General features: G+C 40.0%; 1 protein-coding gene across 1 annotated transcript in view; it reads right to left on the reverse strand.

Annotated features, from left to right (window-relative positions):
- Positions 1 to 550: 550 nt before the first annotated feature.
- STMN2 (stathmin 2) overlaps positions 551 to 26,954 on the reverse strand; it is a 51,364-nt gene continuing 24,960 nt past the window's right edge. Inside the window, exons 2-5 of the mRNA XM_008519920.2 lie at positions 23,981 to 24,076; positions 19,901 to 20,073; positions 8,532 to 8,723; positions 551 to 1,899 (exon numbers count right to left, since the gene is read on the reverse strand). Of these exons, the coding sequence (XP_008518142.1) occupies positions 1,840 to 1,899; positions 8,532 to 8,723; positions 19,901 to 20,073; positions 23,981 to 24,076 (521 nt within the window). The 3' untranslated portion in view covers positions 551 to 1,839. The remainder of the gene's footprint in view (positions 1,900 to 8,531; positions 8,724 to 19,900; positions 20,074 to 23,980; positions 24,077 to 26,954) is intronic.

The following is a 26,954-nucleotide window of genomic DNA, read 5'->3' on the forward strand; positions in this document are numbered from 1 at the left end:
GACCTATTCATAAATCTGTGTGGTTTCAATTATTTATGATTTTCTGCTAAAACTGGATGTGGTTCCTTTGGTCCTGTAGGATCCATCTGGGTCAGGGACAGGACCCCGCTGTGTCCATGTGTGCAGTCTGTTGATTGGCAGTGCAAAATTCAGCAGGATGGCAGGAAAATCACATTTTAAACAGACTGGAGAAGGTGTCCTGTGGCCACATGGAGAATGTGTGGCAGTGCCAGGAACCTTCTAAGTGCTCTGAACGGGGCTCTCTTCCCCAGAATTAGCCGTCTGCACGGGTGGTATCTCCTTCAGGCTTGAATGTTTTTAAGGGGAACAGATTAAAGACCTCGCCCGCTGCGTTGGCCTGTCAGAGGGAGCGGGAAAAGACAGGCTGCCTGCAGCTCCAGAAGGGAAGTGAATCCGCAGGGCATTGGTCTCCTTCAAACTCTCATTATCGTCTGTGCTTATGAGATTGTCTAATCCGCAGGCCACTCTTTTAAAATCTGAACTCCACCGTCAGACACGTGAAGGGGCAAGAGAACAGACCAAACCTTGATTAGTTCACAGAACTCCAATTCTTTATTAATCACAGCTTGCTCACAATGACATACAGGAAAATAGCACTAATGGAGAGTAAATATGCAGGCAGCAACCTTCGGGAGTTGGGAGTTGGGGGGAAGAAACGACTTCAAAACTGCGATAGGTATTTATGGTGGGGATCTGGTGATTCTTAGTTGGCACAAATGCCCTGCCTAGCCCCCTTAACTGAGTCAGCCCTCACAGATGGAGTGATTGTTTTTTTAATAGGCAGGATTGCCTCACACTGGGGAAGAAAGACCAGCTTGAGTGAAAGTCCGCAGTGTTTTTGATTTCGCGTGTGTGTTTGAATGCGACAACCAGCTCACAGTTTCCAAGTGGAAAAATATTCAGTAGCATCATGTACTTGTACTATAGGTAAGAGCTTAAAATGAACATCATCAATCATGGCATCCACAAATAAGCCACCTGACACATTAATTAATTCATTCCATCAAAAGAACTTAAACTAGAGAATTAAGCCCACTTCGTAAAGAGCGATTTCGTGGCTGCTTGAACCGTTTGCACCTGGATCTGTGTTCAGCACGTGAAAAGGTTCAGCTTTTTGCTTCTACCCCGATCGATCTCAGATCTGTCTTCCCATCCACCCCTTTCTAATGTCAAAGCACATTTGCAGCACATAATCCAGTGGAAGCAGAAGTAAACGCTATGATGGGTGGTTTTCCTTAGCCTGGTTTTGTGGTTTCTAGGCAGTTAGTAGATTATGAGCGAACAAATGTGGAGGTTCATGTGGAGTCACAACACCTGTGATCTAGGTATGGTCTTAGTCAAGTTCAGAGATGACAAAGCCGTCTAGGTCATTAGGCAATGGTGGGTTTCTAGCACCATAGACTGTCTACTGACCTCATTTTTCTGTTGGAATGGAAAAGGCAGGGGATGGAGTTAGACGTGGGGAGCTTCAAAAAGAAGAGACCTAGCAAATTCATTTGAGTGGAAAGACACAACATCAAAAGCCTGTTACAGGACATGTAAGATTATGAAATAACTTGCATAATGCAATACTTGTATTTTTTAACAAAAATGTAAGTATTTACAAAATAAGATCCAAGGTATTTTTTAAACATCAAGCAAAACATTCTGCAAAGAGACCGCATTGATTTTTTTTTTATTTTTGATTCTGTTTTTTGTTTTTTATAATGAGTTCTTTTTAAACCATGTCATACATTTCCCATACTGATATCGCATGATCCATTATAATATAGGCAGGGGGATTTACTAATGGTGGGGCGTGCCATACCCTCCATCGCTTCAGCCAGACAGTTCAACCTGGAGTTCCTTGTTCCTGCGCACCTCCGCAGCATGCCTCTCCTGAGAAAACACCAAAGGGAGAAGAAATGTCAAAGAGCCTTGTCGCCTGGTCCATAGAGAACTGGGAGGGCCTGCCCACTTCTTCACGTGCTATGCGCTTGACTGGAAATAACCTAGTTTGGTGTCTGCTTTTAGATAATCTCATTTCACAAGAAAGAAAATCATAAGACCCAATAACTGTCACATTACAGAAGATCTTACAAGACTTGGAGTGTCTTTACAATTTTTTTTAACACTATGTTTGATTAAAACTATGACCAAAAGGTCATGTGATTCAGAGAATTCTGAAAATTAAGGCTACGGTATAAATCCAGAGAGCAGCAATAGGACATCATATTGTAGTCTTCCATATCATTTCTAACGGCGTTTTTCCTTTTCTATAATATTTTAAGGGCTTTACAATTGCTGATGAACACTTTGGGAGGAATAGGTGAAGACTTTGTAAGCTTCCTAAACTCTTAACCGTTAGTCAATGTCTGTCAAAACTCGAGTCCCAACCACCTTGCCAGCCTCGCCCTCCAGCCTTTCCCTCCACCTACTTGATGTGTCAGTTTCATGGAAGCGTCTTTTCATGCAAATTTCAGTGCTTGGGATTCCTAGTCTCCTACCTCCATTTGGTCAGGATCGTAAACTCACTCTTTAAGCCCTTTGTCATTAAGCAGTTGTCTCTTTCTCCATGAAGATTTTCATGAAACCACAAACTACAAGTAACCTCTTTCCATTCGGACACCTGAACGAGTCTTTCCTTTCTGTGGCGGTCACTTTATTCTACCTTGTACAATGGGCATTTCTGCTCTTGTCTTATCTACTATATTAAGCAGATGCTTATACACAAGGTCACTGAGGGCCAGGACTGTGTTTTCTCACCTTGGTTCCACCTGCAGAGTATTTTGCACATAGTATGTGATTGGTGGGTGTTTATTTACATGAGGAACTGAGGCGCTAAACTTGGTTTGGGAACTGAACTTGCTGAGGAGGGAACTAATTAGTGAGAGTTGAGCTCTGACGAAAATTGAGGAAAAGGCCAGACCATCACTATGCCAGAAAAAAACAGAGCCTAAGGTCTAAAGATTCATATAAACTCAAATTTGTCATAGAACAGGAAACATTATAATTAGTATTACTGGCCTGCTTTGGACACACTTCTTATTAAACTCAAAATCAGTTGTAAAGAAATGGATTTTGCCATAGGAAAGAACAAACATAATCTGTGAGCTTGAGATAACATGAGAAAAAAAGGAAATTTAAATAAATTCGGCGTTTCTAGGAAAAATTTATTTTTTGCTATTTTAGTTTTCGAAAACTTTACTTTCAATCATCGAATATAGACTCACAAAATTATAATGTGACTTTATATCAAAATGTGGGAGAATCAAAGGCAGACATTCAGGCGGCCATGTAATTTTTAACATGGTTTGTTTTCCTTATGAATAAACTGTTCGCATTTATCAAAAGACCTTGAGTCTAGAGGTTGCTAAGCCAGTTGTGACACTCTGAGAAAGCTCATCAAGAAGTCAAGGCTGTTCTTTGATAACACTCATTTCATTATTGAGTTTCTGACGTTGGCCAGGCACTGTCTGACACACTGGGCTGGACTGACGGAGCAGGCTGAAATTTACAGTGTTTTCTGCAATTTACTCCCTTCCTCCCATCAACATGAGAGAAAGGTCATAAATAGTGTTTTAGCCTTGTATGCAACTATTCCTTTGATATGCAAAAAAGTATGAAAGATGGTTTTAGGAAAAATTCTGATTCTCTAAGAAATGTGATTAGAGAGATTTCAGTACTGGAAGCCAGAAACATGAAGTCCTGTCTTTTTTTTTTTTCCTTTAGCTTTTAATGTCCCCTTCGCTTCACTAAGTATCAAATATAAGCAAGGGCCTTGACTTAGATGACCTAGGGTATCAACTCCACCTGTGGAATTCTGTAATGTAAGTCTATCTTAATGTAAGATGAGGTCAACACCATCAGGAATCTTTCTTTTTGCTAATAGCTTTGAGCTTGCGACACAAAGGAGGGATAAGGGGTGAGTGGTGAGCACGGGGAAAGCACATTTCAAGATGATGGTGGTCTTTGGAGCATAAACTTCCAATGCTGCTGCCAAGCCTGCCTACTGTGCAGTGTTTGATGACTGACAAACAGTTGCAGATTAGCTTAGTATAAAAGTTTGGAGTCAAAGAGACTGGGGTTCAGATTTAGACTCTGTGGTCTGCTTTGCTTTGTGATCTTGGACAAATGGCTCAACCTCTCTAAGCACCAGTTTCCTTAGATGTGAAATGGGGATATTAACAGTATCTCCTTTTAGGCTTGTTTGAATTAAACGCAATAGAACATGCAGAATGCCTGGCCTATAGGGAGCAATCAATAAAGGCCAGTTTTAATTCCCTTTTTCCTTTCATTATTCATTCATCAGACATATTCAACGGTAAATTGTTACACAAATGGCATTCATGAATCAGAATACAAAAAAAAAACCCAAATAAAAGATAAGAAGAATGAAAGCTTACAGTGGATGGAAATTGATAACGGTTGAAATCTATGTCTAAAGAGTTATATATCATCAAAATTATCTCTTAGGAAAAGAATCAGAATCTTATTCTCTTAAGAAAAAATATTTTTTATCATGTTAAGCTACATCATATTATGTGAGGCTATTGTCACTAAAATAATGGCTATAATTTTTTCACTTGACCTTTTCTATATTGTTAGAGGTGACACGATCGTTTATACTGAAACCGTCTCTTGCTTCTTAAGTACTGGACTTTGTGGTCGGATAGGGGAGAGTAGCTGTCAAAGCTGCCTGGGTGTTTTGTTCCTCTCACTCTTGAATACCACTGACAGCTCCTTTGGTATTTGTTACAATATTCCGAGCTGGGCAGCCTTGGCATTGGCTGGTGAATGATGCAGTAGCGTTATAAAAGTAAGAAGATGTGACAGAATTTGGATTAAGTGGAGAATTCAACAAGTTTCAGTAGAAGTCCTTTTAAATGACTGCTAGGTTAGTTAACATTCCCCATTCCCTCCAAACATCCTAGTGTCGGCCATCTGAATGTTCGGTGTTGAGTTGCTTGTGGCTAGCAGACTTTTCCCTGGCATTTTCACATACTCTCCCACTTGCTGGTTGAGTTATATGCTTGATTACAGTCAATGACATTTCCAAATCTGGGCAGCTAGCCGCATTTGAAGATTTCGCTCCATAATATAATTAAATATTACAGTAATGGAATATTGTAAGGGTGGACAGAAGGCTTTGGAAATACTTGAGGAAGTTAAGTTTTATTAGATATTGAGTGGATCAACCATAAAAGCCAGGTGGAAAAGTTCTAAAAGGGAAAAGCTGTAAAAATCCTATATCCAGATTATTTTGCAGATGTCTTTAGTCCTCATTCAGTTTTGAGGACTACAAGAAGTTGAAACCGTAAATCATAGCTCACGTAATAGAGGTGTGGATAACGCAAGAAAAAAACAGACGTGAACCCCAAAATGGATCCATTTCCCCACAAGGTCCTGGCCTTCATCAAAAGATTGGTAATTAAATGTAAATTAATTGGTAATTAAATTTAAATATTTAACACTAAAGTTCTATGTTTAGTGAATATATGTATTATTGTTAACATATACCTACTTTAACTGATTTTTCAAAATTAACTACTCTTTACAGTTCCCGGTTGATCTGATGAGGGAGCTGCTACTCCTTAGGGTTCTAAATGGGCTAGGTGGTGAATTTTCTGCAGGATACTGTCCATTGTGTTAGGAGAAGAAGGACACGTTACAGGAAGAAGAAAAGTATCTCTATAATCTTTCCTGCATGGCAAGAACAGGTGTGTGTGTGTGTCTCTCTCTCACGATTCCAAGAATAAGAACATTTTTCAACTTCAGCAGAGTGTCAGTCGTAATCCACAGACTATAATTTTGAGTCCTGGGTACGCCTATTTATGTCACTCAGTTTGACATAAATTGAGCCTAATGCAGGTCTTTGTGGCACAGGATTCCTTCTCCACATTTGATTCTTTTCTATATAATAAGCGAGAGTGTTGAAATGAGGTGCCATGGAAACAGAAAAGAAGAGTATAACATTCTTCTTTGAATGAAGAAAGAACATTTTGATGGAACAAAGATCAAAAATATGTAAATGTAATTTATGACAACATAAAGCATACTTAAGAAGCCTACAGCTCACTGGTTATGAGCTCTGGCTAAATATTAGCATCTACTGGTGGGTTTTAGAAATAATACTCATCTCTGGGTCCCGCCTACCCCCCAAGATGATTAAATTAGAATCTCATTTTAAAGAGGTCTCCAGTAGATTCTGAAGTGCATCTGGGATTGCTTTTGCCTTAGGCTTTCAGTGTTAGTTAGAGACTTTGAGCTAACATGGCTGGGACTCCGAGTGGTTCATGGGAATTTATCAGTGAATGACATCATGGGCACCGCAGGAGGATGCTCTGGTCCAATGCTCGGTTCTCTTAATTGAGGAGGTGAGGGACTGAGGGCTGGCTGGTAGGCAGATTGCAGCAGAAGCTCAGATGGAATCGTTTCACCTCACTTGGCTAATTGATGCGGCTGTGAGGGCTGTCAAAATGGTGGGCGCTTAGTGTGTTAGCTCTGATGTGGATTTATTTTTACTGACATTCTTCAGTGCTCTTGTATTTACTGTCTATATTGGCCTATGTTACATGTTGTCTTATTCTCTAATTTTTGGTGCTATGTTATTTATTGCTGGATTTTATATTGTCTGCACTGGGAAAGAGATGGTTGGCAAATACCCTTTGATATTACATCCCCTTCCAGGCTTCTGAGCACATAGTTGGGACTCCATAAATACTTATTGAGTGATTAACTCATTAATAGGTATAATTTCAGGAGTAATCACCTTTTGATGTGGCAGATTCCAGAGCAACTTCTATTATATTGGTAGTTTCATGCATTTTCAGCATTACTATTATTTCATCCTCTTTTTAATTTCTAATTTCATTGCAGTAATTTCATCCAAACAGAAGGCTAGATATTGGTCATAATAAAAACTTACTTTGTCTTATTTTAGGAAAAAGCAAAGTAGTGTTAGTACACACAAACCCATACACAATATGTAAACAAAAAATTGTACGAAATCTACAACACATTTAAAATACATCAAGTGAAAGTAAACTGGGTCTTCCCTAAGGACTATCTCCACTTTATTGAGACGATAACAGATCTTGGCTGACACTGGTCAAAGATCTTATAAGATGTGAAAAGTGTCTCTTTAGCTATGGAATACCAGGGAGAATGTGGTCCTAAAAATGATCTGGGCTCTGTCATTCAGCACAGGATAGAATATTGTCCGCTGAGAAAATCAGAATAGGTACAAACTACTAGTTCCCAAACCTGGCTGCATACTGGAATCATAAAAAAATACTGTGGATGTCTGGGTCCCATCCCTGGAGACTCTGTAGCTTGATGTCAGGAATGTTAAACACTTCACCGATTGCTTATTTCCAGGACAAACTGTATGTACGTGCGCAGATATGCATGTGTGCATTTAAGTATATATTGGGGGAAGAGATGAAATCTGGGCAAGAATGGGGAAGAATGCAAAAGGAGCTGGGCAGGCAGTGGGTGAAGATAAATGCACAGAGAAAAATAAACTGCCCATTAAAATCCAATACTTGTGGAAATACTAGTTACAATATGCAAATTTTAAAAACCATTTTTACAATTGAAATTGAGAAGGATATGCTGGTGTTTGCACATGTGTCATTTCAAAAACGGTAATGCTCCTGGACTGCCAATGATATAAAGCTTGCACTGGATACTAACAGTCTAATTTAGAATCCCAGAATAAGATCAGCATGCCCCATTCCTAGCAACTCCACTTGATTTTTTTCAAGGCCTAGGATGAGATGAAGGTTGAGTCACAGTTATTCTGAACAGAACAGATAGTGGTTCTGAGAAAACATTTTTCAGCGGATCTCCAGCACTGCTCATCCTGACTGATGGGAATGAGTATATGGTCAGGTTGATGAGGAGAAAGGCACCAGGACATCGGAACTTGAGGAAATGAACACCCACTACCAGCTCCCCTTTGCTTTGGTTCCAAGTACTGTTATTATATACTAGTTTCCCATGTAGATTGTCCTACGTGGAGAGAATGGGCACCCCATTGTTCACAGATATTCTGTCCTTTTCTGACCAATATATTTTTCCAACTTAATATCTATATATTTAATATTACATTAATATATTAATATTAATAAACTAATATTAAACATATTTTCTATTACATATCATTATATATATTATATATTTGTATGAGATATTTAATATTTCAAATTTAATATTTTCCCAGTAGATTGGTTCTTAAACTTTGTACAGGAGTCTTTTATACATTTGAAAAGCACGTATCAGCCTCCCTGAATCTATTCATTACTGGAAAATTTGACAAACTCCAGCTTTAAGTTGGGTTCCCATTCCTCTACCATGTTGCAGCGCCCACTCAGTCAATGCTACACTGGGAGACCCCACCCATGGGCTTAGCTGTCCTCTGCACCTGCGGCCAGTTGTGACTAAGTCTCCTGTGCCCAGGCATATGAGAGCTCGCCCAGCCGTGCTGCATATGAATGTAAGCATCTGCTCAGGACTCTAGTGATTACCTTTTCCTGCAGACGTTCAATAATAGCAGCTAGATTAGCCTCACGGTTTTCCTTAATTTGTTCCATTTTCAGGATCAGCTTTTCCTCCGCCATTTTGCTGAAGTTGTTGTTTTCCTCCAAGGCCTTCTGAAGGACTTCTCGCTCGTGTTCCCTCTTCTCTGCCAATTGTTTCAGCACCTGGGCCTCCTGAGACTGGGGAAGAAAAACATATCCATCTTATAATCACCCAAAGGCGAACCTGGTGGAATAATGGGCCACTGATTGGAGAGGGTGTTCTTTGCAAATGAAGAGTACTTCTAGCCTTGGGCACTGTTCTCGATTCTGTACTCCTCTGCATGGCGTAGAGTCGTCTAGAGAATGTGGCTAGTTGGGAAAGGTAGTTAGCTGAATTTTCAGCTGTGAATTTTTTTGGACAGACTGTCTTACCAGAAGCATTTAACCCTCATTGAGGAGTTTTCCTTTTTTAAGATAAGTTGCTGCTAAGCATTTATGCAACAGAGAATGCTGTAATTAATCACTGGATAGCAACATCCATTGAAGCCTGAGGAAAAAAGGTGAGGAGTGCGGAAAGTTCTGGTCTTTTTCCTGCCTCACTGTTTCTTGATCACCTGTAGGCTGGGTCCTGCAATGAGCTTTTCAACATTTACCAAACAAATCGCCAAATTCACCTTCTCATTTCATTCCAACCCCCTTCTGTTTTATGAGCCAAATTCTCTTTGGAGACTTATGAACAGTGCAAACTTAATGTCCATGTGGCCACGGACAACAGAAAGTTCCTCTTCTGGCCCCGCCTTGAACATGCTGAGGTCACCTGGGTCATCTTTGAAACCCTGTTGTTGCTCAGGGATTAGAGAAGAAACCTGAGCCAGACGCGCCCCACCCCAGCAGTGCCTCCCAATTTGTGCGCTGTTGTTTCCCTGCAGCATCAGCCTGGCTCTGCACAGTGTCTGTGAACAATCACTGGGCTGCTTGATAGGAATGTGGAGGCCTGGTACCATCCTCCAGAGATTTGGATTCTGCGATTCTATAGTGAGACCCAGGAAGCCATGTTCTAGTGATTCTAATGCAGGCCATTCACAGACACCTTTTGCAAAACACACTGGTGTGGGCTTTGCTGTCAGACCTGTGTTGGAGTCTTAGCTGTGCTGGCGCTCCTGGATGTGTCCTGTAACTTCTTTCCACATTCATCTTCTCCTCCACAATATGCAGCTAAGGGAAGTCTTACTCAGGACACTTAAATATCCTGGTTTATGACTAAATCACTACCCACTCTGATTCCTGGGTGATTCCTTAGGATTGGCTGGTGCTCTAAGGTGACCCTTCAAAGGAGTAATTGCAAATGTGAATATCTAAACAATGGTAAATCAAAAAAATATTCCATGGTCTGTTAAGTATTGATTACCATTAAAAGCATTAATAGGAAAACACTTTAGTTGATGGTAGTGGTTGTGGGGCCTTCCTGGAGAGATCTTGATCTAAAAACAATATGAAGTCTGACAGGAGAAGATATTTCTCTTTAGATAAAATTCTATAGGAACAGTAAAATCAGACAGTCTCAAGAATTTTTGTTGACGTGCTTATTCCGAACTTTATCAGGAACAAGTCTAATGACTCACTGGGGATTAGAGAGAAAATGCTGGAAACCAGCCCCATTTCTTGTTTTAGCCTCATAATGGTTTCATTAACATCTTTGGTAGACTCATCATATTCTTGCTGTGTTACAGCTTGTAAAAAAAAAAACTAATAAGAAAAATGATGAGAAAATCTTAATGAAATAAGTTGAAAACCATATGGAACCTTTCTGGAAGGACCTGAATAAAATAATTTCTAGCTGCTTCATCCTCTTGCCTCTAGGTGGGACTATTGGTAAAGCCTCCCACATTGATTTTGCTTATTTACCTCTACCGGCACTACTGAATTGTGACAGAGACAGAGATTGACTAATGGGGTATGCGTGTGTGTGTTTAAAGTTTCTCTTTGAGAAAAGTCTTCATGGAATTACTTTTTTGGCATATGGATAAAGATAGTACCTACCTCACAAACACTTGTGATTAAGGGATGATGGCAACTGAACCTACTGATGCGGTTAAACTCAAAAGTAAAATTTTGGCTATCTCACATGTGCAGGATATTTGTTCCAATTTCTTTGCTTATCAACAGTTAGTGGATTCTGGGGTCCTCATGGTTGATCCCTGTCAGCCCTTTCCTAACCCTCCTCTGCACCCGCACACATCCGCTGAATGGGGCCGTGTTGACAGGAATTTCACAGTTAAGTGAGCACCATGAAGAAGTTAGAAGAAATGACTTTATCCTTCATTTCAGAAAATTCAGTCCAATCCATATAATCTCCAGTCCAGAAAACTCTCTAGAGGGAGAGAAGTCTGGGTCATCAAAAAACAAGGGTGCGATGTGTCCCAGAATTAGGGATAAGATTGGAGCCCACTAAAAGGTTTCTCTTGTAATGGACAGAAAACCACGGGGGCAGCTTCAGGAAACCAAACCAAACCAAACCAATCAAAATAAAGCATGACAAAACTTAACTTTTCAAAATTCTCTATAGACGTACTTTTAGATTGTATTCATCTCTACCTCACATGTCCATCAGCTGCAGCTGCTAAAGGCAGGTAGACATGTGAAATTTTTGCTCAGTGTGTTAGCAGGTCCTTCCTCTCCTCTGCTCCCATAGATCACTGTTTCCAATGCTGCCCTAGAGAGGATCTTCCTGGACTTTTTACGGCCATTTCTCACAGAGAGCATTGCCGTGGATAGTTATCAAGAGGCAACTGCGTAATTTTTAATTTTCAGATGCTCAAATGAACTTTGGCACTTTGTTAAATTGTGTTGTAACCTAACGGTTTATATCTGCATTCTTGGTTTTCTTTTGTGAAAGACCCAAAGACAGTCAGGAGTCAGGAGAACAGAGGGTGGGACTGAGAAGGGAAGACCTTGGAATTAAAAGGGTAATATGGCAGCACGTAACTTTTCAAATTTCTTGCCTTGGTGGGACATAATCGGTCTGTGTGAACAGACTCCCACAGGTCCCACTGTCAGTGATGGAGAGAGGCCTACTTACTGCATTGGCTGGAGTGTGGTGTTTGGCTTAGTCTGAAATGCCTCATTAATGGCGTTAGTACTTTTGCAGCCACTGGGGCTAAATGAGATTACCCAGCCTAGGTGTCAAGTGCATTTCTTTAGCACAATTAACAGAGTGAAATAGAAACAGAAGGCAGTACAGAGTGTTCTCACGCGAGGCCACTGCTAAGTGACAAAGACCTGCCACACTGGTCCAGGCCCCACTTCAGGGCTTCTCACATCTGTGGTGCCTTTTCTCACACATTGGAAGAGAATGTTCCAGCCACCAGTGTCTCAACAATGCATTGGTAGGACCTAATAATTATCTATGTTTCAAATATTTAAAGCTCAAGTGCATGAAAAGAATACAGGATGAGAAGTTGATTATGGAAAGAATTTCTCACTGAGAAAATATTTATGACTCCCTAGTTTGATCCTTTCTTATAGGCACTCAACTCAAAAAAATTCTTCCGCGGAGCTACTAGTCGTGGGGGCCTTGACCCTGGTTCCTAAGGTCTCTGTAACTCCAGTGCTGCGGAAAGTCATAATTCTTCTTCCTTCTTTCATAGTCTAGCATCCAGAAATCACCGCCTATAACTTCTCTAACTTTATGCCTGGGGAGAAATTGCTCCTGTCATGAATATAGCTTAATCTTCCAGTCATTGCCTCAAGAAAAAAACTGGTTCTGATTCCAATATTTCTAGCAAAGAGCAGATAAGCATTTAGTCCAGAAAACTGCACAAAAACATGACATGCAATGTGTGTGAGGATGCAGAATAACGACATGCGGTATACAAAAGTGGAAGCACTTTCCTTCATTTTAGTAGGCGTTCTTACTACACGGCTGAATAGGTATTTTTACTTTAGTCCTTGCTTGGGCAGATTAGCAGAAAGGAATTTTGATACTACAGACTGATGGGGAGGTTGGAGAGGTGGGATTTGCTGAAAGTTGTTAAAAATAAATTGTTCAAGGGAGAAGGATCTGACTATGGAGGAACATTTCTGAATAGCATGCCCCTAATGGAGAAGGTCACTAAAACACTGAAAAGGAAAGTTAGGGCATAATAAAGATCAGCTGATATAAAGCAAATGTCAAGGTGAAGTATTTATAGAACTGAGACACCCAACATGACATTCTGGGCGACTGGGGCACCGGATGCATCGTGCTGTTTTAATAACAGAGGCGCATTATTAGTGCACACCTTTTCTAGGCATAAACCTCCTCACGCCCAACTCCATATTGCTGAAATCGTTACATGAGAGGCACGTGAAGGGAAAAATAATGGGGTGGGGAGAAGAGTTATTACACATTTAGGAGCACTTTAACATTCTCCGAAGAGGTTCATTACCATTTCCTATATTACTGAGTATAAGAGTTTAATTACCGTACAAACGAAGTGGAAGATAAATCTGAATTAAGTGGTATATAAAACTCATTTTACTTGATGTATCCATATGAGATTTAAGGCTATATTTTAAATAGTGCTCATTTTCCATTTATTTCTGAAGTAAATACATTTCTACCCCTTTATTTTCTTGTCCCTTTTCGCTGTTTGGGTATATTACCTGCCTTCCAGAACCATCTACCACACACTAGATCTCCTGGTACCAAAGTGCCTTTTAAGTAGTAGGTTAGATGATGTGTCCCTAATTATTGGCTTTACTGTTAACAATGAGAAAATATTATGAACCCAGCTAAAGTCACAAGTAATGTCTTGTTAAAATATGACAACTGAATATAATTGCGTAAATCAAAAGGGCAATATTCACTTTGTGTTGAAGAGTCAGAAGCATAACAAGAAATTTAAAATGATTAAAATCCAAAGACCTTTAGAATGAGCCCCGTTGCCAAAGCCTCTAACACGTGGACTGTGGTTAAGTCCTGGGAAAAGAATCACAGGGACGCTGTTCAAGGAGGGGATGACACAGTGAGGAGTTTGTGGCCCATGTGCCACATTCTGTAAGGAGCAGAATGCTTCCCGAATGTTAAATTGGGGATAAGCCAGCATTTCAGTTCATGCATTGCTATACAAACCACCTCCTCTTTTCCTGGGTTCAACTTTAATTGCCATCCACATGCGAGATGCCAACTAATGGAAAAAGTCAGTCTCTCAGGCTCGATGACTAAGAATCCACTTGTATGACACTTTATTAAAAACAAGCAACACATCTTTTTTTCAGAGCTTCAGTGACTTTGGAGTTGATTGTGTCAATATTGTCAGTATGCCAGTTACATTTCACTGGCCTGGTTTGAGTAGTGCTCTTTTCAATTTAACCTATTTTAGGGTGAGATTTTATCACTGTCTTTAAAATCTTTGTTCTCATCATTTTTTTATATTATTAACTTTTTTCAAGCCACTTTAGTTGGGCTGAACTATTTATATAGGTGTTACTTATCAAACTGTCTATCTTTTGTATTTGATGAATAATATTTTATAATATTTAAAAATATTTATGAAACGTATTGTATGGTAACATTTCAGTATCTATGTTAATGAAAAACTTCTTTTCTTTGCAAAGTCATGAGTTTGCTACACCGGCATCTCTGCGAGGTCAGGACTGGATGTAGTTTTACATGCTAATAGCTAACATTTTCACAGTGCTTGTAATATGTGTTTATGTAGCATAACTCTTCTGACTCTCACAATAACTCCGTGATATAGGTCCTATCACTAGTCTCATTTCATATAGGGATAAAACACAGAGAGAGGTTAAGTGACTTGCCTAAGGGCACACAGCTATTAAGTGGTGAAACCAGACTTTGACCACAGGCATTCTTTTACCATATGTTCTTCACCACTATGCTTTTAAGGATGCTCTTAAACACTGTGCTCTGCTTAGAATGACCATATAATTGATTGTCTAAACTGGGACAATATGACTTATAAGATTTATAAGTGGACACTTAGAAGACTGAAAGGAGAAATCACTAATAATGATATCCAAACAGTAAGAGGAAGCTGGAGTTGGCCGGGTCCACTGGGATGTATGGCTGGCTTGGCTCTGCTGCCTCTCACTAAGTAAATGTTTGTTGAATGAATGAATGGATGGATGGATGGGTGGATGGATGGATGACTAAAGTGTTCATAACATTTGACCCACGTGGGTCAAATGCGCTATGGAAACTTTGATTTCAAAATGTGAGCTTTAAGCTGGCCTCATGAGATGCTATCTCGTGGAGGGGAACACTGATTCCCAGGGATGATCAAAGAAGGGAGAAAAAGTACGAAAAGGACTTATTCCTTTTATAACAAAATTCTTCCATTAGCTAATCAATGGAGCATTAATGCTGGCTCAAAGGAGCCTGAGGGAGGACTGTTTGATGTAGGAAGCAGATGGACAAGGCTGCAAGAGTGTCAACAGATGGAGTGAGGAATTGGGGAAACTGCCAAAATGTTGAGCACAAAGTGAATTTCAGCCTACATGGAGATGCCTGCATGGCAGCCTTCCAGCTGTGAATCCAAAGGCCCTGGCAACACAGACTCGGTCACTGGTTCCCAGATGTGGTCCCTAAACTCCCAGAAGCAGGCCTTTCAAGGGTACTGATGGAGAAGGAGGGGATTCTTAGCCTTTCTTATGTTTTAAAAGCCCTATCAGAAATATTTCACATCTATATCTGCATCTAGTTTTATATTTACTTTGAGTTAGAGTTATGTCAACTTAGTGAGAAAACGCTTATTATTTTATGATAATCGGAAATATTAACTGGCAGTTATAGATTCCTGTGATTATAGCCAGGACAAATTCTTATTTACATGTAGCATGATTGGTAGACAGAATCTTTAAAACCTTGGGACTTATGGGAAAGGAAATGGGTCCAGGACAATGAAAACATTGCTGACCACTGGGCTAGGCTGACATCTGTGTATTTCTGAAAGCCTTTAATGACTCCCCATTTCTTACCTAATGGAGTTTGAGCACCTATCCTGTCACTCAAGGCCCTCCACAGTCTCACGTTACTACTCCCCAACTCCCTACCCAAGTCCCAAATCTACTAGTTCAAACTACTGGTCTACCCACTGCCCTAACAACACACCATGTATGTTCTCACGTCTGGGTATCCTTAATTCTGGAACCATTTTCTTAGTCTAGAACACTTCCATGTTTTCTCCATTTATCTAACACTATTTATTTTTCTAGTCACCCAGCTTTTATAAGCAGATATTTTTCTGAAAAGCTGCAATTCATATCAAGTCATGAAATGGTTTTATTTCCTTAATGACCTCTCGTTTCACTTGAAGTCAAAGTCAAAGTCCTTGAAATGCTACCTTCTGATCTCAGTTCCTACCAGTCTCCCCTTGGTCCTTCTGCTTCAGCTATGCTGTCCTTGGTGTTATTTCTCAAACTCTCCTACCTCAGGGCCTTTGCACTTGCTGTTCTCTTTACTTCAAATGGTCTACCCCCAGAGAAGAGTTGCACAGCTCACTCCTTACCTTCATGCTTTTTTCCAAATGTTCTCTCTCACTATCTTCCTGCTTCTTTTCAAATGTTCTCATATTCCAGCAGCCTTTTCTGACCACTCCATGTGAATAGTGCCTTGCACTCCAGCACTACCAATTCTCTTTGTCCTGCTTTATTTAGTATCATCTGATGTATTATATATTTACTTATTAGCTATTTCTCCCCATTGGAATGTAACGTTGGGAGGGGTATCCTAGTGCCCAGAACAATGCCTGTCAAATAGTAGGTGCCCAATAAATATCTGTCAATTGAGTGATTTTCCCCAGACTAAGAATTCTCGGGATTGTGGAGTTTATTAAGTGCAATTTCAGAAGATGTCATTTGGAAACTTATCGACTATTATTTTGTTTTAGGATGGGAGAATGAAATAAAAAGTCAAAACAAGTTATACATTGCTACTTTAACATTCGGCTCTGAAAGTTATCATTTATTTATTCATTTAAAAATATTTGTAGTATTAATTATTGCCAGGCACTATTAAACAAAAGACACAATCCCTATCTTTATGGAGTTTATAATCTAATGGGGGGATTTAGGGTTAAGTAAATATGCAAACATATGCTTACCAATTGTGCTAAGTGCTGCAAAGGGAAAACAAACCTGAGCACCGTGGGAGAGAATAGCGGATAAGAGCTGGGCCTGGCTTCCCCACACCGAGGAACTGACGCAGACACTGAGATCATACATAGCCAAGGAAGTCAGCACGGGATTTAGAAGATCCTATTACTTACAGCAGGTCCTAAACTTCACCAGGGCTGGTTCTGATAATGTAAAGATTGAAATCATAGCATGAAAATTTCTTTTTAACTTTCTGAGTTTCTATATCAATGTAATCCTTAGGGAATATGTAAAAAAACCAAGGAAAGTTGAATCTGAATAATTGTATGGTATCAATTTGAAAAACTTAGGCCTAAAGAGCCCCCCCATCGTTCACCAGAAATGTTCTGGCTTAATCATCTGTATCTGGGCTGTCCAACTTAGTAGCTACTAGCTGCATATGTCTAATTTCATGTTTAAAAATTTTTTTAAGTGTGATGCTAGAGCAGTTTAAAATACTATATGGCTCACACTATATTTCTATGGGACAGTGCTGTTTATACCACTGCGTAGTGATGTTTTCATCCTATTTATATGAAAATAGCCACACAGGATGCTGGGAGGGCTAAAGAAGGGAATTACAAATTGAATAGTATATGAGCTCAACAATTATTCGAACTGTTATAGTAACACTAAACATTTTTGGATAAAAATTGTGGAGATCTGTAATGGCACTTGTCTCAGACCTGTTTCCCCTTCGTCTGGTAAGAATTCCTCAGTTTCCTTTTGGGGTGCTGGTCCTCCCCATTTCTTACCCCAGGGACCTCACCTCAAGTCCTCTTCAGGTAAGTAGTGACCATGTGGTCCAGGCTAGCCAGTGAAAGTACTGCGTCCCTTTGGCCACCATGCTTGGCTCAAAGTAGGGCATGTGATCCAGGACAGGCCATCGGGACTGAATTCCAGGACCTTTGTTAGAACCGTTAGGAAAGAGAAGCTCTCTTCCTGCTAGAGTTGCTAATATGCGAGGAAAATAGCTTGAGACTGACTGACTGAAACAAAACTTTCTAGATATTGAAACCAATTAGATGCGGGAAGAGATGCAAGAAAGTTTTCTGAAAATATTGCTCCATCTCCTGGGTCCAGCTGATTTTGAAGCTGCAAGCACTCCTAGACTTTTTAGTCACATACCCCATTTTTGTTTTAGCTGGTTGAGTTGGGTTTTGGTTATACGCATGTCCTCACTAAGATAATTATTGAGATATATGCACTTGCTGAAGGCTCTTTAAAGAGAATTAACAGGTCTTCAAATGAGTGCTAATTAAGTTAGTACAACCCAATAGAATAAAATCAATTAATGATTTTTTAAGTTGGCACTTTCTGTTAATTAGTTATAGTTTCTCCTAATTAAAACCCTTCTACCAGGACATATTCGATATAATGATTTTTGCCTTGAAAATTTTAACAAATAATACCAGAAATCTGAAGGCATACTGATTTTAAAGAGTTTCAAAGGGCATTTTTCCTGGGTGTCATAATGCTGGGTGATTACGTTTGTAAATGTCCTTTAGCCATGTGGCCAATTTGCAGTATAATTCAACTGTATAAATGTATAATTGTTGATAATTTATTGTTGTCAGAGTGCAGGATTTCACCAGAATCAGTAATTAGTTAACTCAGGCAGTTTTATGAGAACACTAGTTAATTTTGATCATCTCTATGTTATTCTTCTTTCTCTTTTAATAATTTCTTTTGAATTAAATACATTACCTAGAAACCTAGTTCTCTTGGGTGACAACTTAAACTGCCTTGAATGCAACATGCTCTCTACTGTTGTAGTTAATTATTTAAATCTGTTGGCAGCAAAGTCCTGATGGATGGTAACTCTGAAGAAGTTAATTTAGCTTTACGATGAGAAGAAAGCTATAAACAACAATAAAAAAAGCTGGCAAACATTTTTTTAAAGCAACTTCGTGTACATATGCTTGGGTTAGTAGCTCAGTTTCCTCCTTCAAAAATCCATATCCATAACAACAGAATTGGTCAAATACAATAAATACGTATGTAAAGAAATACTCGGACACTTGGAGAACCTCACTCATAAGTCAAAATTGAACTTACGATCAGTATGTTACATGACACAGGAAGATTTTTCAACCACAAGGGTTAAAACTAAAAATATTTTCTGGTTCATGAAATTTAATCAGAGGACTTCTAATCTTTGAGCATTGTTATTTGATATTACATATGTATTTATACATACATACACACATAGACATACACACATTGGCGTTTGGGTTTGTCCTGCACTCCTTGTTAGAGAATTCAGTCTTTCAGAGAAGTCCTATCTTCATTCTCTTGGTAACTATCCAACATAGAAGTGTTTAATGTGTTGGCTAACCTTTTACAGACAACATCTTAATAAAATTAAAAATTATTATAAATGCAGAGTTTCCATTCAAATCATAAGACGGTGCATGGAACGTATCCGTAGTGACTACATGATTCTAAAAATATATCATAATAAGTCAGTGGAAAACACAATGTAGGAATGAATTAGCTAAAATAATTCCATTTGGGTTGATCAAGAACATCTTGATGGGGTGGACTTCCATAATTACATAGTTGGCACAAATGTAGACATGACTTCTATCTCTACATATAGAGTCCTTGGGATTTCGGAGTGCCCTCCATTTTTAATACCCTTGACTTTTCTTACTCATCTGATTGTGGAAAATTACAGATTTGGCAAAGAAAACTTCTCTAATACAAACAGGGACCAATGGAAAAAAGGAAAAAATGCCATCAAGGTTTAGAAATGGGTAGAGAAAGATACTCATGGATCCCAGAGAGGTCCTGATCTTGGAAGGAGAAACTTCAAGGGTAGGTAGTGAGGCCTTGAGGAGGACTGGACCAGGTTCCTGGTGCTTATCCCGGGGTGAAGAGCATCTGGGCAGGAAATATCTCAGAGGAAGGATCTGCTGCTGTCTAGTTCCAAGGAAAACCATGCTACACTGGGGGCAGGACAAGGACCCTCAGACGGAGGACTCAGCACTCCTGCACCCTTGCCCAGCCCAACGCCTGGAGTTAATTTGCCTAAGGCTGTTTATTGTATTTAGCTTTGTGTCTGTTGACGACCTACACATATTCAGGTGTCATTGTCCTCTGGAACCTCTGCTAGAAGTGTGTGTGTGTGTGTGTGTGTGTGTGTGTGTGTGTGTGTGTGTGTGAGAAAGAGAGAGAAGGGGGGGGGGAAGACAGGAAGAAGAGAGAAGAATTTAAAGACCTATGGAGAAAGTTACCTTCCTTCTTTCCTCTGCGGCATCCAGTTTCTTCTGGATTTCCTCCAGAGACAGGTCTTTCTTCTTTGGAGAAGCTAAAGTTCGGGGCGCTTCGGAGATGGGAGATGGTGGTTTCAAGATCAGCTCAAAAGCCTGGCCAGAGGCACGTTTGTTGATTTGCTTCACTTCCATATCTAGGAAATGGATATTCGAGGACGTTAAGCATACAGAGTATGCAGCATGGTTTTGTTTTAAAAATATGAATTCTGAAAATTGAAAGTAGCATTGTTATTCTGTCAAATAAGAAAAAAAGGCTGCATGTGATCATTTGCTCTACGTTGTTCTGAACACCTCAGACCTCTTTCTTTAGTATAATTATGGATATATTTTAACAGAATAAATATTTACAGTGTTGGGAAATTCAATAGTGTCCATAGAGAGTTGAATAATGGTAGGCATACTTAGGAAAAAATAGTCTAAAACTAAACCTTATTTTCCTTTTGAATATATGTGAGCTTCACAAGAAAATCGAGTAGCACAGATTTAGACTGATTGATTGATTTTGGAAATTACCACGGCTGGAGGCATTTTCAGGCTGAATGATGAGGAAGATAACAAAGTCCTCCAGTTCTCATATATAATCCGGTGGTTGGCGATCACAGGAGCTCCCTGAATGGTTGGCAATATTTGGCCAAGTCAATGCTAATGTGGGAAACACCCTGCTGGTTTTGCTTTCAGGGTGTCTGTTGACCCGAGTCGTCAGGCATGTGTGGTGTCCTCTCTGGGGAGGATGCTGTGATGAGGTCCTTGTCTTCAAGGTGCTTGCTGTCTAATGGGGACAATAAGACAAGACCCCACCGTGATATCTGCTCCTGTTTTGTTGCTACTTAGAATGTCCTTCTTCAGGATCCCTCAGTGGTCGAGAGGAGCCAGGGAAAGCCACTGTGGTGGTGCAGAGTGGTGGCAACATCTGCTTCCCTGATTTATACACCGAGTTTATTTAAAAAATGCTTACGAACTGAAGAATGTCAGCCATTTTTTTCACCAGTGACTTAATGTGGGAAAGATAAGCAGCTCATCAGAGCCTCAAGTTTTAACGCTGCACAATAATTTATAATATAATTTACAATATAAAATGGAGTGATGGTCAGCTAGCATCTGTTAGGATATTTATAATTATATAACATAACCTGGTAAAATATAATGACTTTTCTTTTCTTTTTTGATGAGGAAGATTAGTCCTGAGCTAACATCTGTGCCAATCTTCCTCTATTTTGTATGTGGGATGCTGCCACAGCATGGCTTAATGAGTGATCTATAGGCCTGTGCCTGGGATCTGAACTTGTGAATCCCAGGCCGCCAGAGTGGAGGGTGTGAACTGAACCACTATGGCACCAGGCTGGTCCCTATAATGACTTTTTTAAAGAGCTCATTGGACAACTCTCATTCTCAGATGAATGTTCCTTATTTTGACTTCCAGACTGCATGTCTTTCATTTTAAACCCACTGGTCCTTGTTTTGCTCTCTGAACCTTCCCAAAGTTAGGCCATTCTCTGTCGAGCATCACCATCTTTCAAGTATTTGAAAATCTGATTTTCCACGTCAAGATTTTCCCCCCACAGGCTAATGCATCCTCAATGCCCTGAAGTGGCCTGTTTCTAGATCTTTAGCACTGCATTGCCTCGAACCTCGAAGCGCGCTTTAATTTATTAATGTCCGTGGCAACCAAGCTGGCTGGGTCTCCAGGTGAGTTCTGACTAGTGCAGAACAGAGAAGAAATATTACCTCTCTTGATGTGAATATTAGAGTTCCACTAACGTTCTTTTCACAGCCTGGTTAGTGCACTTTGAGGTTGCGTTCAAGTAAAATGCCAGGTGAACAGGAACTGACCTTAGATCCTTAAATGCTCACAGACCACATAGACAAAATCAGTTCAAAAAATATATCGGCAATGATGTGGGGTTTTTTTTTTCACAAATGTAAAAATGTTTTAAATTTTCCTGCAGGCATCCAAGTTTCTACTTATATCTTAAATACAATTCTATTAAAAGTTTATAAGTTTATGGAAAAGGATTGTGAGAGAACATGGGCAAACGAAAATAGCTTCTTTGAGAAGATGACGGGATTTTAAATGTCCTGGGTTAGAGACTGTGGAATCAGAACTGCCCACATTTGCATGAAAATAGTCTTCTAGCTGTTTGAAGTTTTCCTTTCCTCATCAAAAAGGGGGAGAGAAAAAGAGTACCTTTCTTGTAAGCTTGTTGTGCAGATTAAAAGATAAAGGATACTTGTCCAAATCCATCAAATTCTGTACATTAAATATGTACAGTGTTTTATATGTCAATTATACCTCAAGAAAGCTATTTAAAAAAAATTAAATTGTAAAGATGCTCCAAGAAAAAAAAAAGGTAAAAGATTCTAAATGTAAAGTGCAGGCCATAGCCCTTTGTGTTTATAAATGTAAACAATAATTAATACTTCTACGAATTATTATTAATTCTTGCAATGTTTGCAATGCACACTTTAAATTATTATCTAATACAGAAGTACAAGGCAAACAAAGACTTTAGAGATTTGAAATTTTCTAGCAACTCTTTCAGGAAGCAGCACACGAGAAATGTTGAATTGTCTATTCGACGTCTAAAACTCAGCTTATACATAACTTCTGATTTTCTTCCTCCCCCTCCTCAGTCCTAAACTGGCACAAACCATTGTCATCTTCTTTGTCCTACCAGGACACAGAGTATAACCTCTGTCTCAGCACGAACCTGGCCGTGTTCACTCACTCACTGTATATCGTAAGCCCCTTCTACTGGCCCCGAGTTCCTTGAAGGAGAGGCCAAGCATATTCATCTTTGGAGGCTCGGTGGCAACACATAGTGAGAGATTAGACTCTCAGAAGGAACGGAGCTGGACTATAGCTGCATTGAGCAGATTAAGGATCTGTCTCGGTTATTTGTTGACTGAATGAATTTATACAGAGTAGTCAGTGGGCCTGCATTCTAATGAGGGTTTTGTTTGGAAGCTGAAACCTTTCTCATGAAGGACATTTCCTCAGGAAACAGTTAATTAGCATTCATGCAGTTTGCCATGAGAGAATGACTTTGGAAGGAAAACACCTTTGAGTCTTAGAATATGCTTTAAAGGCACAGAAGGGGTTAACTGCCACAGATCCCTTCACCTTATCTTTAAGGTATCTCTTTACATATGTAGAAAAGTAAAACAATTGTGAGCCAAACAGGGAGCCAAATATGCCTCAGCTATATCTGCTACTTGTATACCTGCAACACATGTTTTGATTAAATTCACTGAATTAAGTGAGGATGGTATTGTTGAGAATGAAGGGTACCATTTTTGAGCACTTCAAGAGAATTACACCTGCATTTGGCTTGCATTAAACCATTTAAACACCACAACCTTTGGGAGGAAGATACTAAAGTTAAATAAGGCTCAGAGAATCTAAGTAACTTGCTGGAGGTCACAGGACAGTGGCAGAGCCAGGAAGGAGACAAAAATAAGTAGAATGAATCAGGATAAATCAAACAGGAAGGGTTGCATTGCAAAAAAGTCTATAGCCATGCCAATTGTTTAAGCTTTTCTTTTTAAATCATCTCTATTTGGTTTTATTACTGTCATAAGTCGGTTTTATTACTGGAAGTTATTAGGTTATTGACACGCACACGCAAAGCACGGGAACTTTATAAAGATTACCCTAAAGCAAAAACTGGGATGGTTGTTGATTTTCCCTCCCAAGTTTTCTTAGCATAAAGCATTTTCTTGCAAGTTACGATCTGTTGTAACCACAGCTTAGCATACCATATTATTTGCAAGAAAAGCCTTGGACATATTGTGGATGTTGATATGCTGGATGCGGCTGCTAAAAACAATTCAGCCATGTTTCTTAAGAGATGTTAATATGCTGTTATTAGCATCAAACTCAAGCTGTTTTGAGCAATAGGCAATCAATAAGACCTATTAGCTAGACACAGCAAGTCACTACTGAGATCTATAAAATATTGATTTAATTATATCAGGAGCTGTGAGAGAGAAACAAATGTATTCAAACTTTTCCAAAGGATCTAGCTAGCAGGGGCAACTCACCATCATAGGTGTAGATGTTGATGTTGCGTGGTTCCGGGTAAAAGCAAGAGCAGATCAGTGACAGCATGGACAGCTCCTTCATTTTTTCCTTGTAGGCTGAAATAGAAGACCCCCAATTAGTATCCTTCATTTTCTGAATTTCCTCTTAATCCTTCTTTTAATTTGAATAATAATTAGAGTGTCTCGCAGAATGAATGTTGCCGGGGACACGGCTTTGCTCTCTTTCACAAAATATAAATGAATGAAAGATAGAAACGGAACTCTGAAGTGCGTACTCCTTATTACAGAGGACATAAGATACGTATTATAGCAGGTTAGGTAAAAAGTGAAAGAGAGCTAAAGAAAGAGGGGAACGCAGAAGGAATTGAGATCCAGGAGGACCGGAGGGAGAGACAAGAACGATCTGGAGGAAGAAAAACAGACCATATTAACAGAGAGACTGGCTATTTCTAGTACATGTGCGTGCAGGTCTGTTGTACATAAGTAAGATTCAGGAGGTGTTCTTTGCTGGTTCAACTTGAATGGCCACATACTCATTTGGGGATAGGCAGAGAACTAACTCATCAGGATAGTTATTAAGCATATACATTCTCCAGAGACCTATGTTGCTGCTTTCTCTTCATCCCCAAGTGCACTTCCCTATATCTCCCTCTTTCCACACACACCAAAAACCTAGGTTTCAGATCTGATCAGGATCTCCCTTTCTCTGTGTGTGATCCAGTTTGGGCGCCCACCTCACCAAGCAGCTGCGAGAGTTCAGATGGTGACCTCACTCCACCTTCACTCCCCCTCCCTATTTCATTTCCCCCTTTCTCTTTCAAGAGGCTTCCTGTCCAGGTAACCTTGGAGGGCATCCTATCACTGTTGGTTGTCACCAGGACAAGCGACAACCAGATGGGGATAAGGAGGTGAGATCCTCTCACCCTTGTTGGTTATCTAATTGGTGGGATAAATAAATTAAGAAAAATGACAGATACATCGTGCACTAACTTGTGAGGAAGTATAAACAGATGGTGATGGAGTGACACATTGAACCTCACTGGTAACATTTGCCTTTTGTCAGGGTCTTCCGATCCTTCCTGTAACCCAAGAGAGAATGAGAACCTTGGGAAGGTGGGACTTTCCAGAAGATGAGTTCAGGCACTCTTGATAGGTGCATATTTGGTTGGCCAGCAGGAAACAGATTCAAAATCTGGCTAATTTAGAGTAACATAATGTTAGATTGGGAAGGTTCTAAGATATCATTTAGTCAGCTGTGCACCCATCCCACCACCAGTTTTGCAAATGAAACTGGTCCACAGAGGCCAAAGTCCTATGTGGCCAGTGACAAAGCTGGGGCGTCTGGATAAAATGAAGTGGCTCAATCTATCTTGAGATTGCTAAGAGGTCTTCTTCTAGCTCTGCTTTCAGGGTGAGGTTCAATGTGTCCAGAGGGTTGGACATGCTCGCATATTGCTGAGCCAGATGCAAAGGTCAAACAAAGGTCGTCGTATTGCATAAGGTTCAACCTAACACATCCAGAGGTCTCTATAAAAGAGTCTCCCTCCCTCTTTAGCTTATTTCCTTAAAATAAGCAACACAATTTGCCTTGTGTCATAACAATCCCGCCAACACACATTCTGAGAGGTTTTACTGGATGTCTTTGAAATTTTAGAAGGCTGAAACCCTATTTCTTCGTTTTATGTGTCTATTTAGTTAGTAGAATTACGTCACTTATAAAGGTCCAAGGAGATCTGTACCTGGATGTTCAGTGGGAATCACAATTTCTGTCGGATAGAAACATTTTGTGGTTCAATACATTTAATTTCATGAACTGATCAAAACCAAGAATTGCAGGGTTTCATAGGTTTGTACCTTTTTTGGTAAGAGAATGCAATAAGGTATCCAAAATATTTTGCAAAATTACGCACAGATTAGAAGCACGTGTTAAAGATACCAACTTTATTAGGGAGGGCCAATCCCAAAATAAAAATACAATCTAGGATCTGCCATCTCATAGAATAGTGACAGATTAAAGCTGCAGAAGAACATGAATTTCTACTGAAGAGAACACGCCCCAATGTCTGTCCTCAGTTTCTTGGAAGCGAAATTCCGTAATTTTCAGTAAGACCACTGCACTAATGATGCTCCATAAGCTAATGAAGAGAGGGGGGTGTAAAGGTTGGCAGGCACTTCCACATTTAGAGACCTAAGTGTAATGTATAACCATGACTGATAAGGTTTGCTCTTTCCTCTTCCAGGTGGTCTGAGCACAAAACCCAGTTGACCTCCGTGGGTGATTTCTTAAACAGCATCTTTGCTTGGATTATTTTTTATCAGGGGCTATGACTCTATATGGCTGACTCTACTTAGTGGCAGCTATTGCATAGTCTCCTTGATCTAGTTGCTCTGAATCCTAGGAAGTCCTTAAAACCAGTTGCAGCCACAGCCCAGGAAATCCTGATGGTTTCCCTGAGGCAAAGGCATCCCCTGCAAAGAAGAGTTTCCTTTCCCCTGCTGCAGTTGCCCCAAACTTTCCCCAGGTGGTACTACCCTTCCCAGTCCTCTCCTCTCCTCTCCTAAATCCTTCCCACAATTTGAATCCCAGTTCAGATCTTCCCTCCTCATTGTTTTTCACTCTTAGTGTGCTACCCACATTGATCTCCCATTGCCCTCAGTTGGCTGTACTACACAATCTGGATTACATATTGTTATACTTGAGTATATACTGGTTAGGGTCATTCACTACTGGTTTGCGTGTGTGTGGAAGATTGGCCCTGAGCTAACATCTGTGCCAACCTTCCTCTATTTTATGTGGGATGCTGCCACAGCATGGCTTGACAAGTGGTGCTAGGTCTGCACCTGGGATTTGAACCTGCAAACCCCAGGCCACTGAAGTGGAGCACACGAACTTAACCACTATGCCACCAGCCTTGGACCTAGGGTTATTCACTACTGTTTTTTTTGTATATGTGTGTGTGTGTGTGTGTGTGAG

Source organism: Equus przewalskii, chromosome 8, assembly GCF_037783145.1.
Source record: "Equus przewalskii isolate Varuska chromosome 8, EquPr2, whole genome shotgun sequence".
Classification (NCBI taxonomy): domain Eukaryota; kingdom Metazoa; phylum Chordata; class Mammalia; order Perissodactyla; family Equidae; genus Equus; species Equus przewalskii.